Source organism: Corylus avellana, chromosome ca4, assembly GCF_901000735.1.
Source record: "Corylus avellana chromosome ca4, CavTom2PMs-1.0".
NCBI classification, from domain to species: Eukaryota; Viridiplantae; Streptophyta; class Magnoliopsida; order Fagales; family Betulaceae; genus Corylus; species Corylus avellana.
Genome location: NC_081544.1, coordinates 25,144,179 through 25,157,485, shown reverse-complemented (window position 1 = coordinate 25,157,485; position 13,307 = coordinate 25,144,179). Strand labels below are relative to the sequence as shown.

General features: G+C 35.7%; 2 protein-coding genes, 1 non-coding gene and 1 pseudogene across 3 annotated transcripts; 1 reads left to right on the top strand and 3 right to left on the bottom strand.

Annotated features, from left to right (window-relative positions):
- The first annotated feature begins 1,081 nt into the window (after positions 1-1,081).
- Positions 1,082-1,155, top strand: TRNAN-GUU (transfer RNA asparagine (anticodon GUU)). The gene has a single exon. It is a non-coding gene; the product is annotated as a tRNA-Asn (tRNA).
- A 656-nt stretch (positions 1,156-1,811) lies between these two features.
- On the bottom strand, positions 1,812-4,201 carry LOC132179963 (1-aminocyclopropane-1-carboxylate oxidase homolog 1-like). Its single transcript, XM_059592789.1, has 3 exons — positions 3,651-4,201; positions 3,216-3,537; positions 1,812-2,169 (listed from the first exon to the last, which is right to left on the bottom strand). Exons 1-3 carry the CDS (start codon positions 4,199-4,201, stop codon positions 1,918-1,920), a joined length of 1,125 nt encoding a protein of 374 aa, XP_059448772.1. The 3' UTR covers positions 1,812-1,917.
- Positions 4,202-6,480: 2,279 nt separating this feature from the next.
- On the bottom strand, positions 6,481-10,094 carry LOC132179971 (1-aminocyclopropane-1-carboxylate oxidase homolog 1-like). The gene is made up of 4 exons (XM_059592797.1): positions 10,004-10,094; positions 8,805-9,375; positions 6,980-7,301; positions 6,481-6,878 (listed from the first exon to the last, which is right to left on the bottom strand). The coding sequence occupies exons 2-4, from the start codon at positions 9,341-9,343 to the stop codon at positions 6,627-6,629; spliced, it is 1,113 nt and encodes a 370-aa protein (XP_059448780.1). The 5' UTR covers positions 9,344-9,375; positions 10,004-10,094; the 3' UTR covers positions 6,481-6,626.
- On the bottom strand, positions 9,902-13,208 carry LOC132179970 (1-aminocyclopropane-1-carboxylate oxidase homolog 1-like; annotated as a pseudogene).
- Between the last annotated feature and the right edge of the window lie 99 nt (positions 13,209-13,307).

Below are 13,307 nucleotides of genomic sequence, written 5' to 3'. Positions count from 1 at the left end.
GAATAAATTCACACTACAAGCCCACCAAATTCTGGGCCCAATGGCCAAGGATAGGCCCATGAAGATATTAATTAAATAGCAAGGACTATTTAATTAATTGATAGTCTTATATTCCAATTAGGATAATATTGGAATAAAGACGTCCTATTTATCTTTACAAGATGACTACTCAAGATTATCTCTACATGATAGCTGTTGAGTTCTATCTCAATTCTGGACTTTCAAACCAATTCAAATAAGAAGATCCAGTCCAAGTCTACTTCATCTCTCCGAGCCTATAAATAGGCCCCGACACAAGGTACTAAGATATCTTGAATCCTGAAATATAATCACACATATTATTAAACGTATTGAATTATTGTGCACTGAAGCATAATATTTCTCTTAGAAACTATCTGACTTTGGCATCGGAGTGTCCCCGGTTCCCCAGGGACCCCCTTGACAATGCTGTCTTTTTTGTAGTGATTTGAAGTGCATGACGACGTATTGAAGATCCCGAAGAAAGCGCATGCACCGTGTTGAAAACTGTTCTAACAATAATAAAGCGCCCTATGCATCTGGAGAAAAATACCTTTTCTACATGAATGAATTGAATATCACACTCGTCTTTCGTTACAAGAAGACCACAATTCATGTGTTTTTATTATTATTTTTTTTTTCATTTATAAAAGGAGGATACTGTAATACACCCGTAAATTTTATATATATATATATTTCTAGGAAACATAAATCATATATAATTACTAGTCTTCATTTTTGTTGCAATTTAATAAATAATGTTATTTAGTATACTCGTTTATATTTGTCATACAACATTAAAAATTAGTCATCTCTTATTTCATGAGGTGTGATCGATAATCAATTGAATTACCCTCAAAAACAATTTTCATTGTAGTCCTAATTATAAGACAATCGTACATATTCTATTAAAAAAGAATTACTCCAAAAATTTAGTATGATTTTAGACAGGGCTATAGCCTATAACGATTAAATGGGTAAGCGAGGAGAAAATATAGCCCATCAGAAGGTTGGTAATGTTTTAACTTTATTACTATTGTATAACGACCATTCGCCAACAAAAGCTGGAATAGCTCAGTTGGCTAGAGCGTGTGGCTGTTAACCACAAGGTCGGAGGTTCAAGCCCTCCTTCTAGCGTTTGTTTTGAGAATTTTCACGATTGTTAGTGAACTTCCCATGCCAACTATGGTCTTATTTGAACTACTTTTACTCATTGGTTCTAAAACTAATATAAAAAAATTCCTTCTAAGTATTTTTTTTTTTCCTCAATTTATTTATGCAATAAAACATATACACGATTCATTAACATCAAGCACTATATATTGGCTAGAGAAGCTTCGCTTGCTCGATAGCCCATTCAACTCCAACAAAAGAATGATAGAAACAGTCAAATAAGTATGATTATACTGCACTATGGAATTAGGAATTTTTCCAATTCATTTGAACCGAAGAATATCAATTAGTTATATTGGAGGAATATATTTGTCCTCTTGTTCCATATAACCTTAGCCTAAAATTTGTGTTTGTGTGGCCGATCAGTCTTGATTGAGCATCTTCTTTCTTTATATATATATAAGATAACAGAGTCAGAATTTTATTAATAATAGTGAGTTTTCAGATATTATTGTGTTGAGCTCTCTTTGAGAAAGTGTAGAAGTGTAACCTGCTTCTGCACGATTTGACATAATCAAATGATAAGTGTAGGAAAAAAAAATAATAATCCAATTGAAATATTGAATTATATAAACAATTTAAATTATTTTCCAAATATATGCACATTGTTTATACATAGATCTTTATTCACAAACTAGGCTGAACTTAATAATATCGGAAATCCAACTCAAAAACCACATTTATTGATGTCATGATTTCTTTATCTCCGGCCAATATTACCGGAATTCAAAGCCTGAAACGTGGCAGCGCAGAAGTCCCATCAAGGTCTGTTTCATCAAAGGAGGAACAATAGTCTCTCACCGTTGTTTCCCGATACCTTGGAGGATTATCCTCCGACAACAACTCCTTGATAGGTCCGTAAACTTTTGAGGTTTCCCGAAGACCTGTGCAAAAAAAGCTGGCCACAGATACTCTTGGCCCTGCCCGATTTGCCAATACTCTGTGTCCACCGCTTTTAAACCTATCATTTGTTATAAGCTGAAAAAACCAATGGGAAAATTAATTGTAATTAATTAATTAGCTACGGCAAAATTGAGATATACACGAGAAATATTTAGCTGGACCACACACGAGTGAACAAAATTATCAAGTGTACGTTAATGTATCATCATTAATGTGTAATAACATGTTTTTGGTTTCCTCTACACAAACGATCCTTCCAAGCTAGAAATTCTTCCCATGTTGGAAGTCTTTTACTTCAGTGAGATGATGATAATTATAATTATAAATCACATGAAGATATAACCATTTCGACCAAAATGGTACGTTATATGTTGTGATTTTAATATCATATGAAGACAATTTTGGTGGCGTTGAAAATATTATTCAAAGGTTTACAAAATTATATTTCATGAAGATTTTTCAATTAATTCTAACGTTTACTATTAGATCAAAACATAATGTCAATAAAATTAAGTTCAACAGTGTAGTTGGGGAAGCTCGGTAGATATCTATATATATAGATTCTCTATCGACCGAGAATGTTGCATCAAGTCTCAATATATTTAAAAATAAAAAAATAAAAAATAAAGGCATTCATTTGATAGATGCTTGATCAACTAATTAAGGATGGTTTATTAAGGTTTTAGGGTTTTTTTTTTTGTTGGGCATTTTAAAATTAGGGGTTTCGAAATAAGAAGCCGCTCAATCGATTAATTAAGTTCAAAATATCTCTTAATTTTTAGGGTTATGACACTATTTTATAATATTTAAGCTTAATAAATTAAGACGGCATGAGAGGCTAGCTAGCTAGTATGTTGTTTTATCAGTTTTCTATCAATAAAAATATTTTAGAAAGTGTTTTTCTTTAATTTCCCTACAAATCCTTTATTATTCTTGGGTTTGTGGAAGAGTTGTACTTTGTGTGATTGTTAAATCTACGAACCACTACACCACGCTGCATCACCTTGAATGCTTCACACGCATGTAATCACAAACTATATTAATAAATATATATGAAGTGTAAATATAAAATGAAAGAAATTAAATACGAGAGAAAATACATGAATAATGTGAAAACTTGCCTGTAGAAGATCTCCAATGTTAACCACCAGAGCCCCTGGCACCGGAGGGATGTCGATCCACTTGTCCTGGTAAAAAACTTGGAGGCCACCAATATGGTCTTGTAGAAGCACAGTGAAGAAATCATTGTCAGTATGCATGCCCGCCCCCATTGTTAACTCTGGCTGCGGGCAAGCCGGATAGTAATGGCACAGAACCGCAACACCCTCACCGCAGTCAATCTCATTTAGGTGGTTTTGTTTCAGCCCAAGAGCCTCCGATAACAACTCCAGCAATATAATTGCAAACTTCATCAATTGCTTCGAGTACTCTTCCATTATATCTCTGCAATTTTCAATATTGGAAGAAATATTATAAACTCGAAGGTCTTAACAATTTAATCCAGTGGATTATGAATTAATGCACGTGACGTCATATATATATATATATATATGTACCTGCATGCAGCTGGCAAGTCTTCTGACTTGGGGGGATCAGGAGCCATTATACAAAGAAATGTATCCCTCCAACAGGTTGCCTGTGCGCTATAGAGATCAAAGTTGCTGTTGTACACCAACTTTCTCGTGAGGTCGCGCGTATACAACTCTTTCCTCACCTCATCATCTTGCTCAAAAAACCTACGCACACCTTCCTTCATCTCCTCCAGAACACTCACAGGGATCGCATGATTGACAACCTGAAAGAAACCCCATGTCTCCGATGCCTCACCGAGTCTTTCAACAATCTCCTTGCGCTTTGTTACATCTTTGTCGATGCCTTCGAGGTCTATGACAGGAATACTAGAGTGGGTGTCGCCGGAAAGTACTGATGTCTTGTCGAAGTCATCCGGCGGTTGATAGAATATACGAGGGACCTCAGTAACCCCAGCATCTACAAGTCCTTTAACGCCGAGTTTTGTGTCATCAAAAGCCTTCAACTCACTTGCTCTGTCATAGTCCGGCTTCAATGTGGCCGGAACTTCATCTCTGCTGGTACCGGTAGCAACCATTTTCCTTCTCAAGTTTCGCTCAAATGGACCACATGCTATATAAATCAATATAATTAAGCAGTACGTAATAAAGGACACAAGGAGATAATTTTTTTTTTTCTTTTTTTTTTTTCTTCTCTATAGACTATAATGATGAGAGTGACAAGAAATCTAAAGAAATAAATTTCAGCACTATAATCCAGGACCAATTGTAGGTGCTCAGCACAGCCGTGACTCATAAAAAAACATGCTAAAACTAGATCGAACATTAGAATATATGCTGTAATTAATTTATAAAATTATAAATACGTGCAGAACTCATCTTGATTGATTTACGCATGCTGCAACATGTTTAGTGCTCCTGAGTCCTGTCTTTAAGTGGCTGTCCAGTGGGAGCTAGTACAGGCCTCCAATTTATTTTGAGAAATATTATTTAGCATTTTTAAATGTTGATGTCCGATCATTCTTGTATGTGTGGCATATTCACATTCATTTATTTTTAAAAAAAATTAAAAAAAAATTAAAAAACTAAGAAAATGCTAGGAGATGGACAATACTTGAGAATAATGAATAGCAAAATTTCTTATTTATTTTCTGTGCATGCAATACGAGAATTCAAAATAGACTTCTTTTTTTGTTTTACATACCCGCACAAGAGGGAAATGGAGATTTGAACTAGTGACATCTGCTTCATTAAATGTAGTTCTAGCTGATTAAGTTACTTTTGAGAACCAAGCCTTTTGTATATACATATAAAGATTTTTTTCCCATTACATGCACGGATTATTAAGGAATATTACACATCAAATATGAATATAAAAAAAAAAAATATATGAATATAATCCTATATATATATATATATATATATATAATAGAAGCTTCTATAAGGAACCATATGGCTTTTTCAAATTAGGTCAATAATGTTGTATATCAGATAATCCATCATTACCTGCTGCATTCCACTTGAGTGATGACGTAAGTCTAAGAGGTTTGGCTTTTTAAAAGTCAATAATGGTGTGTGTTAGATAATTCGTCATTATCAGCTGCCACTTGAAAGATCAACAATAATATTGTAGCGGCCTTGTGAGTCTGTGACGTAGTGGCTGACAACAACCTTTTGCAGATTTGAGCCTCTAACTAGCATTAGGGACGCTTTGTAGATAAATAAGTCTTGCTAGTACTTTAAAGTTCATGAACGTTACGTCAAGGTTACATATATAAGACGATAATAAAAACTAATAATAATAAATAGGACAATTATTTAGATGCTCACGAAAAAACAAAAGGATAATAATTTGGAAGCTTATAGCGACATTTGCATATATAATTGGCCTTAGAAGACAACAATGTCGCTCTCATTTTTTATTTTTTATTTTTTATTTTTATCTATCTATTCTATATATACGGGGAACGGAAAAGGAGAAATCACAATAGAAAAGAACATAAAAAAGAGTGCGCAACCTAAACAACAACTAGAAAATAGTGCAAAAAACAAGTAACAAAGTAACCAATGAAAATAGATCAAATAAATGACTCGACCAATAAGAGAACAAAAACGGCTACAAAGGACAGCTAGCAAAGGGTATGAGGCCGCATAGACTTACACGAACCTTCGCAAGGAGCACAACAAACAAACTAGCACTGAAAGAGGTTGGATTGGAGCCAAAAGAAAAAGTCTCCACCTTACAAAACAACACAAGAGCATGGAGACTAAAGCAAAGCTCAAACAAGACAACAAAAACATGAACACAAATAGGGGCAGAATTAGCATTTAGAGTTTGGGGGGACAAAATTAAAAAAATTATGGGTAAATGAAGTTTGGGGGGCAAAATTAAAAAATTTAAGGACTTTTTTAAAAATTTTAAGGGCTGGGCCCCGAAGGGGCCATGTAGTTCCGCCCCTGAATACAAAGGAAAATACCATAAGAAAAACAAAATTAAAGTCCTAAAACACAGCAACAGCCGTACGTGGACAGGAAGCTAGAAGCTCGAAGGCCAAAGAAGACGGTGGACGAGCGTGTTGAGGGCCAAAACTGAAAAAGGAAAGTAGATGAAGCTTTGAAAAAATCCAATACGAGAACTAAGCCAATTCTGAGGAACAACACAATGGACATTGAGGCAAGCAATGAGGTGGCTAAGGCGGCCGGCAGGGTGAAGAAGGCAAGATGTTGTGAAGAAAGCAACACAATTGGATGCTTTTGCTGCCCCCAATGCTGCCCATTCGAGAAGTCATTGCTCTGATTAAACATATATTTGAGAATTCATTGCTTCAAGATACATTTATTTGAGGTTACAGATCGATGAACAAAGATTTGATTTGGCCTTCAAACATAGCACATAATTTATTCACTTCTCAAGCTTAATTAGCATATGGCAAATATGTCACAGAAAAGTGCCACTTTATTTAGCTTACAAATTAACCACATGTTCATCTCTATTATTGGAGTTTAGAGCCTGAAATGTGGCAACGCAGAAGTTCCATTCAGGCCTTTTTCATTGTAGAACACAACATAGTCTCTTACTGTGGTTTCCTTATACTTTGAAGGATCGTCTGCTGATAATAACTCATTAATGGGTCCGTAAAGTTTTGAGGTTGGCTGAAAACCCGTGCAAAAGAAGCTCGCCACAGATACTCTGGGCCCTGTCCGGTTTGCCAATACTCTGTGTTCAACGCTCTTAAACCTATCGTTTGTTATAAGCTGAAAAAAATAAAAATAAAAATAAAAACCTTGTAAATTAGCTGCAGCCAAAAAGGATCATTCTTGATTTTAAAGCATCAAAGAATGACGTAAAGACTTGCCTGTAGAAGATCTCCAATGTTAGCCACTAGAGCCCCTGGCACAGGAGGGATATCGACCCACTTGTCCTGATGAAGAACTTGGAGGCCACCAATGTGGTCTTGTAGAAGAAGAGTGAGGAAATCATTGTCTGCATGCTTGGTTGTGCCCAATGTTAACTCCGGCTGTGGGCAAGCGGGATAGTAATGGCACAGAACCACAAGCCCCTCACTGCAATCAATCTCATTTAGGTGCTTTGGGTTCAGCCCAAGTGCCTCTGATAATAACTCGAACAATAAAATCCCCAACTTCCCCACTTCCTTCGAGTAGTGCTCCAGTATATCTCTACGAATTTACAGGCATGTAAATATATTATAAGCGCATTTAAGAGTGCAAAAGCTAGCTATCATTACGAAAGAAAAACGTGATTGAAAAAAGAAAAAAAAAAAAAAAGAAAAAGAAAACTACATTGTTCCCATAAAATTTCCATTAACCCACCAAACTGGGATTTTTAAAGTTTGAAAATGCATTACAATTAGACCGGAAGCTTGAGGAGCTGAAAAAAACAAGGGGTCATATTTCCATGATAATGCCGCATTTGGACGCTTTCTATGGAAGATACCATCATTATTAGTGATAAGTTAAAAAATTGTTTAAAATAAGTGAAGGTGTTACTCGGACGCATTCCATGCCATGATCATCTACCATTGACCAAAATAAAGTACCTTAATTAATTAATTAGAATTCAAATCTAGATCACACCATCTCATTCAAAAATGATGGCTGAATTACTTCCTATGTCAATCTACTCTAGATGTATGTGATATAATTTAGTTGAGCAAATGGTATTATAAGATATTGATTGAATATTAGTACAATCTTTAATTAAGGTCGTTTTTTATAATTTTCATGCAACTTTCAATTTAATCCATAAGTATTCAATTTGACATTTAGGTTTTTAAGGGATTTTTTTTTTTTTTTTTTAATTTCAAATAGTTTCTCTTATCAACCTATCGTCCAATTAATTGATAGTATGTTAGATCAACCAATAAATTTCACATCACTCTCGTTTGATATGTTATGTGTTAACTAAACATATAACGTAGTACAATTACTTTAAATTATAAATATACCTTAAATAAAAAATATTTACAAAAAAAAAAAAAGTGGTCTAGGGGCGGCCAAACACCACTAACTGCTGAGGGAGCCGCCCCCTACCAGATGAGGGATGATACCCTTTGGTGAGGGCAAAGGGTGACCACCGATGGTCATCCTTCTCTATGATGGGCAACTCTTCTCCTATAAGAGGCAATCCCTCATAAAGGGGTGACCGCCCCTCTTAGAAAAGAGTGGCCGTACCCCTCACAATCCTTGGCCTATGTGAGAGGTGATTGCTTACCAATTTAATGTATATTTATAGAGGAATGTTAATCGTTAGGCTTACAAACACATTTTACAAAAAAAAAAAAACTTACAAACTGATGTGATACAACATGATTGTATATGAGATAAATTCAAATTTTGAGAAACTCAATCATATTATGCCACATCAATTTGTAAAAAGTTTTTTATAAAATATGTTTGTAAGCCTAGCATTTTCCATATTTATAATTTAAACTAACTATATATGTAAAAATTTGATAGGTATAGTAAAATGGCATGTACAATTGGCATATGGCATAACTAACAAAAGTCACGTGGCATTAACCGATGAGTCCAACGTGGTAAACTATTGATTAAGAACATAATTTTCGGAAGAAAAAAAATATAAAAAATAAATTATGGACTAAAATTAAAATCGAATGAAAATAATCCAGTGAATGTATATATTGCAAATTAATCACATACCCGCATGCAGCTGGCAAGTCTTCTGGCTTTGGGGAATCAGGTGCCATTTGACAAATAAAAGTATCCCTCCAATTAGTCGCCGGGGCGCTATACAGATCAAAGTTGCTGTTGTACAGCACCGGTCTCATGGGGTCGCGCGTATACAACTCTTTCTTCACTTGAGTATCCTGCTCATGAAACCTACGCACCCCTTCCTTCATCTCCTCCAAAACACTCACAGGGATCCCATGATTGACCAGCTGAAAGAAACCCCACGTCTCCGATGCATCGCGAATGCTTTCAACAATCTCCTTGCGCTTTATTACATCTTTGTCGATGCCTTGGAGATCTATGACAGGAATACTAATTTGGGTGTGACCGGAAGCTGAGTTGTCCAAGTCGTCATGTGGGTGATGGAAGATACGAGGGATCTCAGTAACCCCAGCATCTACAAGTCCTTTAACGCCGAGTTTTGTGTCATCAAAAGCCTTCAACTCACTTGCTCTATTACAGTCTGGCTTCAGCGTTGCTGGCACTTCATCTCTGCCGGTAACAACCATTTCTGTGCTTTTGTGAGGTAGCCCTGGAAGTTCTGCTCAAATGGACCTTATCATATACAAATATTTTCGAGCTGTTTTTGACCAGAAATGTAAAGAAAGCAATTTAATGAATTTTGTCGGCTCCCTCTACGACCAATTCTTTTTTCTTTTTTAAATGAGGGTTATTCTTCTCTAGGCAAGGAAATTGACCGTAGATCTCGTATTAAAAACGGATAAAACTTTCGTAAAGTTATTGCAATTAGAAAAACAAATTCGTAAATTAAACCTCAATTAAACCTCACTTAAATTTGAATTTACTGTTTGATAGGGGTTATTCAGTATATCAAATTCGTAAATTAAACCTCAATTAGAACTCTAATATCTAATTTATTCAACCTCAATAAATTTATCTAAAACGCTTATTAATGCATGGTGTTTACCTGCTTGGTTGAGCAAAATTCTTTCTTTTTTTTTTTCTTTTTTTTTTGTCATTTCCAGAAATTATAATTGTATAGTAGATAAACTTCATTGAAAGTAAATTCTTTTGACAATATATATATCAATTAGCCATAAAAAGACTGAGAAGTCATCACTTTAATTAAGACCCATTTATTTAAGGATACAGAATGGCAAAGATTTTGATTTGGCACATAAACATCACTGCACGTACAAGCTTCATACCGGAGTTTAGAGCTTAAAATGTGGCAATGCAGAAGTCCCATCAAGACCTTTCTTTCTGTAATAGGCAACATAGTCACTCACTGTGGTTTTCCTGTACTTTGGAGGATTGTCTTCCGATAATAACTCTTTGATGGGTCCGTAAAGTTTTGAGGTTGGCAGAGCAGCCGTGGAAAAGAAGCTCGCCACAGATACTCGGGGCCCTACCCGGTTTGCCAACACTCTGTGTTCAACACTTTTAAACCTGTCGTTTGTTATAAGCTGGAAAAACCAAAGGGAAAAAACTTGTAAATTAGCTGCAGCCAGAAAGGATCATTCTTGATTTTGGAGCATCAAAATTGACAAATACAAAAGAAATTTAGCTGCACTGCAACAGAGTTAGTTAGAATCATGTATTTCATTTATGATCCTTCAAAAATGCAAGTGAATCGACTTTTGACCTTTTTCTTTTTTTCTAATATAAAAAAATTAGAGGGGAAAACCAATTATAACTATTCTATCTTAATCCTTGTAGGAAAGTGCAAGTGTAAGTGGAGTGGCACAGTAGACAGGGGTGCAAACACTACAAAAAAACTAGTAATTTAGTAACATGTTTACAGTGCAAGGTTTTTTCAAACGTCACCAAACCAATTTAAAAAACCATTAAACAATATTTCGAAAAAAGGAAAAATAAAACAAAAAAATTGAAAGAGAATATAGGCCAAATATAGAGAACTTATTGATCCCTAACATTTCTCTCCCTATAATTGATGACGTGCCACACATGGCACTTGATCACCTTCTGGTGGGTGACGTGTGGTCAATCCACACATCACCAATTCCCATTCTCGACCAATGGTTTTTTAACATGTCACCCACATCACCAACCCATTAGTGATGTTGTTGGCCATTGACACATCACCAATGGGAAGTTACTAATCCCTCGAATTTTTGTAGTGAAAGTGTGAGCATGGATGAGGGTCCTTGGAATAAGGGGCAAAGATATATGGCATGGATGTAAATTAAATGAAAGTCTCCATAGTAGTGACAAAGGTGCATGGTGCAAACAATCCCATATAGCCTAGAAATTAAAAAAAATAAATAAATAAAAAAGCTTTTGTTTGAGGGGGAGTGTAACAATGTGGTGACAGACTCATGCAGGAAAAATTGGTGAGTTTACACGTGTGAGTGTACATAAAAAGAATGACTTTCACATTAGAAAAGGTGTCACGACTCACAAGTTTGAATGGTTAATATAATATAGTTGTACCCAAACTTATAGGCTTAAACTTTTGAGTTACATGATGCCTCAACATGGTATATTATGGGCTCATTAAAAGATTCCTCTATATCAATCTCCCTAACAAGGCTCACACTTTTGCAATTTTGTCCCTATTCCACAATTCTTGTCCAAGCCCATGCCATGGACTTTTTGCTCCTTACTTTAAGGACTTTCATCCATGCTCACACCTTGCACAAGTATGTATTAAATTAAAACTAAAGCTTTTGAAGAAGAAAGAGGTACAAGCCACCACATGGTATATATGTATGGAATTAAAATTGACCTTCCGTTCATGAATAGTATTAGAAGTCACTCTTGTGTCACTTTAAAAATGATGTAAATTTTGATCAAATGGTGATTTTAAAAGCCATCTCATTTTTAAAATGATATAAGAAGAACTTCTAAAATTACTCTTGACCCAATGCTTCAAATCCCAAGTCCTAATATCACACATTAAGCCCATTTGGAAGCGCCTATTACAGGACCATATGATATGTATGAAATTAAAATTTGGAGTTTTTTTTTTTTTTTTTTTTTACAAGTATGATCCAACAACAATACACCTGAAGAAACATAAGCATAAGAGAAGACTTGCCCGTAGAAGATCTCCAATGTTAACAACTAGAGCCCCTGGCACCGGAGGGATGTCGACCCACTTGTCCTGGTAAAAAACTTGGAGGCCACCAATGTGGTCTTGTAGAAGAACATTGACGAAGTCATTGTCTGCATGCTTGGTTGTGCCCAATGTTAACTCTGGCTGTGGGCAAGCCGGATAGTAATGGCACAGAATCGCAAGCCCCTCACTGCAATCAATCTCATTTAGGTGCCTTGGGTTCAGCCCAAGTGCCTCTGATAATAACTTGAACAATAAAATCCCCACCATCATCATCAGCTTCGAGTACTGCTGTAGTATATCTCTACACCCATATATATATATATATATATATAATAAAAAAAAAAAAAAATCGGCAAACAAGTCCATTATTGTTAGTGTGACAAGTAAGAAAATTGATTAAAAAGTAATTAGAGAAGGTGATACTCGTACGGCGTACGCCATGGTCTAGCTACCATTGACCAAAAGTCCCTAATTAATCACAATTCAAATCAATATCACATCATCTAATTCAAAAATTATGTGATATAATTTAGTTGAGCAATTGAGATTATAAAATATTCTTAGAACTAAATTTGATTATAGACGGGCAGCCTCCCTTCATGAGAGAATTAAGAATAAATTAAAATCGCATAAAAACTTTAAGACTAAATTTGATTTTTCCATTGAATTTATATGCCCAGATCTCAACAATAATATTCCAGTGGATCGATTATATATTGCAAATCACATACCTGCATACAACTGGCTAGTCTTCTGGCTTTGGGCGATTAGGTGCCATTTGACAAAAAAATGTATCCCTCCAATTAGTCGCTGGAGAGCTATACAGATCAAAGTTGCTGTTATACACCACCGGTTTCATGGGGTCGCGCGTATAGAACCCTTTCTTCACTTGATTATCTTGCTCATTAAACCTACGCACCCCTTCCTTCATCTCCTCCAGAACGCTCACAGGGATCCCGTGATTGACCAGCTGAAAGAAACCCCACGTCTCCGATGCATCGCGAATGCTTTCAACAATCTTCTTGCGTTTTATTACATCTTTGTCGATGCCTTGGAGATCTATGACAGGAATACTAATCTGGGTGTCACCGGAAGATGAGTTGTCCAAGGTGTCCGGTGGGTGATGGAATATGCGAGGGATCTCAGTAATCCCAGCATCCACAAGTCCTTTAACGCCGAGCTTTGTGTCATCAAAAGCCTTCAACTCACTTGCTCTGTTATACTCTGGCTTCAGCGTTGCTGGAACTTCATCTTTGCTGGTGACCACCATTTTGGTTCTTCTGTGAGGTTCTGCTCAATTCTGATGCCAATTATAGTCTGGACAAAAGCAAATTCACCATTTTTAGGAGAAAAATTATAAGATATTGTTGAGCTGTCACTTGATTTTATTATACAGAAAGATTGTTGGTTTCCTAGTGACTTTTAGTCAG

Bases quoted from the DNA above. Each gene is read 5' to 3' on its own strand.
- LOC132179963 (XM_059592789.1), bottom strand. From the start codon at position 4,201: ATGGTTGCTACCGGTACCAGCAGAGATGAAGTTCCGGCCACATTGAAG. The intron at 3,538-3,650 runs GTACATATATAT...TGAAAATTGCAG, and splicing joins GACTTGCCAGCTGCATGCAG to AGATATAATGGAAGAGTACT. The intron at 2,170-3,215 runs GCAAGTTTTCAC...TGGTTTTTTCAG, and splicing joins ACATTGGAGATCTTCTACAG to CTTATAACAAATGATAGGTT.
- LOC132179971 (XM_059592797.1), bottom strand. From the start codon at position 9,343: ATGGTTGTTACCGGCAGAGATGAAGTGCCAGCAACGCTGAAGCCAGAC. The intron at 7,302-8,804 runs GTATGTGATTAA...GTAAATTCGTAG, and splicing joins GACTTGCCAGCTGCATGCGG to AGATATACTGGAGCACTACT. The intron at 6,879-6,979 runs GCAAGTCTTTAC...TATTTTTTTCAG, and splicing joins ACATTGGAGATCTTCTACAG to CTTATAACAAACGATAGGTT.